This window comes from Anabrus simplex, chromosome 1, assembly GCF_040414725.1.
Source record: "Anabrus simplex isolate iqAnaSimp1 chromosome 1, ASM4041472v1, whole genome shotgun sequence".
Classification (NCBI taxonomy): domain Eukaryota; kingdom Metazoa; phylum Arthropoda; class Insecta; order Orthoptera; family Tettigoniidae; genus Anabrus; species Anabrus simplex.
Genome location: NC_090265.1, coordinates 370,634,061 through 370,640,060, shown reverse-complemented (window position 1 = coordinate 370,640,060; position 6,000 = coordinate 370,634,061). Strand labels below are relative to the sequence as shown.

The 6,000-nt window shown below is 32.5% G+C and overlaps 1 protein-coding gene across 8 annotated transcripts in view; it reads right to left on the bottom strand.

Moving 5' to 3' along the window:
* Nucleotides 1–1,514: 1,514 nt before the first annotated feature.
* The window catches only part of ATP7 (copper-transporting ATPase 1), a 570,660-nt gene continuing 566,174 nt past the window's right edge, over nucleotides 1,515–6,000 (bottom strand). For all 8 annotated transcript variants that reach the window (XM_067134917.2, XM_067134919.2, XM_067134923.2 and 5 more), the window contains one exon: nucleotides 1,515–2,926. In XM_067134917.2, the coding sequence (XP_066991018.2) occupies nucleotides 2,791–2,926 (136 nt within the window). In that variant the 3' untranslated portion in view covers nucleotides 1,515–2,790. The remainder of the gene's footprint in view (nucleotides 2,927–6,000) is intronic.

Below are 6,000 nucleotides of genomic sequence, written 5' to 3'. Positions count from 1 at the left end.
CTAAAATTCTGGAATGCAAGGTATACCATACAAAAGGAGTGAAAACAGGAGAGTTATTCTTGTGCCTTATGCCCTATTTCAAGATCATTTTCTATATTCTGTGAAAGAAGAATAATCATCATAAAAAGGGATAAGATTTGAGGCAAATGTCTGGATGTTTATTTCTTTCTTGTAAAACAAACCGTAACCTGATTGAGTTATTAATTTGTTACACATTTAAATGCATGCAAATACTTTGATGAATGACAGCATACATATTACACAGAATTGCTTATTTTAGAGGCAGTGTAGTGGGTGTTCACGCTCCTTTTGACTACAACACTTGAACAGGCACACAGTTACAATCAAATATGACGTAAGTTACTGATGCTCAATTATAACTTACTGAGACTATAAGACCTATTTCTGTAGACCTTTACATATGAATAAAATTAATTCGATGCTCTACTAGGCAAACAGAACTGCCTAAAGAAATCATGATGTTTGAACACATTAAAGTCTTTGTTTCCAAGGAAATTATCAGTGTATCAAGGGGTATTATGGTATAACATAAATAGGGTAAGTTGTTACAATCACTAAAAAAACTATGGTGTAACATAAAAGGGTAAGTTGTTACACTCATTAAAAAAATGGAAAGTACTACATAGAAATTTATGATCAATGTTGCAGAGATGGTGCTTCTTGATTTTTAGATGCTAAATTTGCATTTAATCAAAGAACAACCACATAAAAATGGTGCTTTACTGTTTACATGGAAACCACGTGTAGCAAATTATTATTTCAAATATTATTCACACAACATTGATACATATGGCAGGAAAATCAAAATATGAAACAGGGACAATAAGTACAGTAGCAAAGTTCTGCAGCAGAAACATACAGAGTGCCTGGCACATGCTTCAGGTTGAGGTGCATAGCAGAGCATCCAGCTCAGCCTCTGACTCAATACAAGGTAGTTTCAAGTCCCAAAGGAAAACAGTTTGCTAAATCTCTCTTCACTAGAGTGAGACTGACTATGTCAATCTACATGGTGATTCAAGTGTTATATGTCTGTTCTTGGATCATTGGGTCTAAACATGTATTATACTACTTGGAAAATACGACTATAATTCCATTTAAATTAAGTGGATAGTCTAACAGTATTGAGAAGGTACAACAGATAAAATAATTTCTTTCAAACAATGATTTAATGTTAAAAACTGTCAAAAATTAACTCTGGCCAATGAGACACTTCAAGACATTTGAGTCAGAATGGAAATGAGTCTGGGGAAAGAGAGAGAAAAAAACTCTGTGGCTTGCACAAGAATGTGTGATTTCTCAGCATTCTGTTGTGAGAGATACTAATAACCATACCGGTACTTCCAGACTAAAATCTATAGTACAGGTACCTATAATAATTCTGGTTGTTTGAATTTTCCACAGTAAGCACATAACAAAGATCTGATCATTTTTCTTCTTAATGAGAGTAGAATGTGGGTATTATATATTTTAGCACAATTTACAAGAGAGAAGTATTTTATAGGTGAGAAAATTTTTATTAGATAAAAATATCCTTTACATCTCATACCACAAAGGCAGGTAGAAGAACAGTCATAACAAAATATTTATGATGGAATGGGATTGTTTGGCCCTGCACTAGAGCAGGAGAATATTATAACAGTCTAAAAGAGATCTTCATAAAACACAATTATAAAGCTGTGTAGATGACCTGGCACAGCAATTTTCATATCAAAACACTTCTCATTTCTATTGTCTCCATTGTATATAATAAAATAAAATAAAGATATCTAGTAAGTACACGAAGTTAACAAAAAAAAAAAAAACAATAGAAATGACTAGATGGAGTGTTCTCACACTTTCCAACAAAAAGTACATTCTCTGTTCCCACAACTGTCTCAGTTGTTTTTCTTAAATAAGGAAGACATCATATATAATCCAGATATACATGCTTAACGTTAATAAATCAGAAAAGTTTTTAAGCAATAATTTAAAAAGTCTTGTGAACTTGGCACAGTATCATAATAATTCAGCAAGACAATACCGGTATAGTAGTAAAAAAAAAATACAATATTGATGGTTCACACAATTGTACTTCATAAAATCCATGTATGCTGGCTGAGGATAAAAGTTCCAGTAATGTTACACAATTAGTACCACCAGTCAACTAATTAAAAATAGTGTTGGAGTAGAAACAGAATTTAAAATAAATGATAAAACACAGATACTGGTACTATTATGATGAGTTGCACTAACTTTCTCTTTATGTGTGAGTAGAGTGTAAACCATCCAACAATCCAAAGCCTAATGATATTCCCTCTTGGTCTCAATATAGGCCTCACACCAGCCAACTAGTTTCAACAGCTGCAATACACACATACTGTAACCAGCGATATAAATACAACAGCCAACCCAAGGGTGCATTAGCAGCAGAAGTTACACAACAGCTCGCAGTATATTTAAGGACTAAAAACTGTAAGAAAAAAAAAAAAAAAAACCATCAAATATGACCATTTTCTGTCTAAATCCATTCAAGGTAAAGCCTCTAGAAAAGTATCTATTAATATAAGATGATCTGGAAAAAACCAAAATTGACTTGCATACAAATCCTAACATGAACATTTAATTTATCTACCTCTTTCAATAATATTTAAATTAGTTTTGAATATTTATTTGAGCTGTTGGCAACTCCCTTCTCTAGTTCTTTGTATTTCCATTCAGATAGCTGACACACTGAACGTGATCAGCTAAATGATCTCATTGATTTGTAGTTCTTCTCCTTAATTCAAATGCTCAGAGAGGTGTCATTTGAACAAAATCTCTTTTCTTGGATTTGCCATAGCCAAAGCCCACTGTCAAATCAAGGTCATCTAAGTCATCAGATGCCAGTAAATGTCCTTCAGCTTCCTGCTTTGTACGTCCAAACAGCCTGGAAGAAAAAAAAAAAGTGCTTTAGAAATAAAATCACGGCAATTTTTCTTTACAATCTTCCTTTTCACATCCTTTACAACTATCCTTGAACTTGGAACTAACAATCATATGAATTACATGCCAATATTTCCAGAATATTCCTAGTTCTTTGCTCAACATTTTCTTAGACATTTTCTATAGATATGGCATGACAAGCCAACTTAAATGAAAAAATAAATATGTTAACAATTGAAACATTCATGCTTTCTCCAGAAATTATTACAGTGTTTCATTGTATACTGTGTCTAAAAAAAATGCAGATAAATTACACATTTTATCAGAAAGATTTTAAACTTTATGTTTGGAATATTGAAGTACTATAAGACTCCTCCAAAAGCAGACAGGCATAAAAAATAATCATATAAATTCAATAAAATTGTAGCTAATTATATTCTTATTCTGCTACTATCACTACTACTCTGTGCTATCAGAACATTCTACTGACAAAAGAGTGAATATGTTGTAAGTACACTGTTTAAACTTCACAAAAGTTTGGCTCAACTCTTCGAAATATCACGAGTATTTAAAATTCATATTCTTGTTTTATTTAAATGTTAAACTTGTACAAAGCAGCAAATCGGGAATGCATAGGATCAGGAATCAGTGCATTAGTAGAGAAGGAAATACAGAGATAGGGAGAGGGACCTACAGTTAAAGACATATACAAAGAGTAGATAAAGCCAAAAATTAAACCTTTCTTTCTTTCTTTCTTTCTTTCTTTCTTTCTTTCTTCTCAGAGTATTAATAATATATTTAAAAATGCTGTTAGCTTTATATCCTACTAACTACTTTTATGGTTTTCAGAGATGCCAAAGTACTTTGCCCCACAGGAGTTCATTTATGTGCCAGTAAATCTGCCAACATGAAGCTGATTTGATCACCTTCAAATATCACCAGAATGAACCAGATCATATCTGCGAAGTTGGGCTCTCAGAAGGCCAGCGCTCTACCATTGGAGCTACTCAGCCTGGCTCAAAGAGAACTTTTAGATCCATATTACCTTCTTACACTATAATCTTTACTTTTTTAAGATCAATAAATGTTTATGAAGTAAAATGTGAATGAATTCTTGAGTACAGAGTATTAGGGATCACTGCATTAGTAGGGAAGGAGATATACAGATAGGGAGGGAGAAGGATCTACAGCTAAAGAAATATACAAAGAGTAGGTAAAGCCGAAAGTTAAATATTTTGATGCCAAATCTCTGTTAAAGTAGAAAGTAGAGCAAATAGGACATGGTACATTTTGCACCCGAGCAGACTCTTGTATGGAAGATTCATCATCAACTTTGTATACATCATCCTGTGCTGTAGCTTTCCATAATTTAAAAAAAAACAAAAAAAAAAAAACATCTTGTCTTAAATATACATTTGCCCAATACAAACTTTGCTAATCGACTTGCATAGTTCTGGTATGTTATGAAAGTGGCAGGTAGTGTTTAGGGCAATTTTTCTTCCTAAAATCATAGAAGTGCAACCGTTTACATATTGGAAAAGAAAAGATAAACCTCCATGTATTAATTAACCAAGAAATCCCTACGATGATAAACTTGGGGACTTGGAAATTATCAGCCAATCACTTTTTGTGTCCTGAGAGAACATGTAGAGGATATGGAACAATGAACAGTGGCTCTAAAAGGAGTACTGTAATACCAAATATTTACACATCACCAGGACTTCAAAATTTCAAAAATCAAGATAAACAGAGTGGACAGTACAAAATTTGGAGATCTCTCCAAAATTAAATATAAATAGTCTATCAGTCTTATAAGAAAGAGATAAGCTCCATTCAACTCTGGATAGCCAATTTATGAATTTATAGGCAGCAAGATAATCTGCTTTATGAAACTGGCAGAGATAAGAATACATATCACTATATTTATCATTAAGATGGAATCCATTACTCCACTTAGTATTCAAAAACTATCCCATGCAGTGATATTAAGGAGGATCAAATGGCTGTTTGCCAACACACTCTTCAACAGGTTGACATAAATAAGTATAAACATTTAAAGGCAATCCTTTTCGTATGAGCTAAGACTTGATTTTTCTTGGGCTGGAATCTCAGAGGATTCTTCACAAACAGTCTCAACATGAGAACAGTTACAGTTGAAAATAAGATAAAACATTACCACCGCCATTAGATAGATTAGTAACACTGTAGAATCTCATCTGTCCACCATATAGGTAATGCAAGGTAGAACAAACTTCTGAATGATAAGCATTTTCAATATACTTGTAGCAATAACTTCCAACTGACACATAATACAACAATCACTAAAAATCCTTATAAAATTTATCAGTTCAAAGGGTTTTAGATTATAGTCATCGATGCCAAAGTTCAAAATAAGTTATCAGTAAACGGGAGATTAAAGAATAAAATTATAACAAGCAAGCGATATAAAAATATTACACAATGGCATTGTAAATACAACAAATGTTTTAAAATATACTGTACATTGCAGTAGTACCAGTATCTAAAACACAAATTAAGATATGAGACAGGTATCAGAAGGTCCACCAAAATCACAAAGTATTTACTACCTATTCCACAACACCTGTCCACACCAAATATACAATTGCAAATAAATATAAATCACCTGGTCAAATTTGCAGCTAAATAAGAAATTTGTAACATAAAAGTATATTAAGAATGAACACACATGCAAATCAATCAAGATACATGCCATATTTTCAAACAAAACACAATACCATGTTTGTAGCGCAGACAATTTGATTGAAACATGAAAATGAATTGGAAGCAAAACATGCTTTACAATCACATTAGTTAAAATTATAATTGTCACACAAATAAACAACAGTTCCACTTTTCAATACAGCAATGACTAACAAGCTTAATATTCAATATATTAGCTTGTTACAACATATGCTGCATGAAGGATATTCCTCTCCCCACCACCAAACATTGCTCTTCAAACATTTATTGATTCATGCTAATTATCAATAACCTCCAATGTGTTTGCTGATTATAGAAGGAAGTTCTCAGCAATAAGTAGATAACCAACTTAAGAAA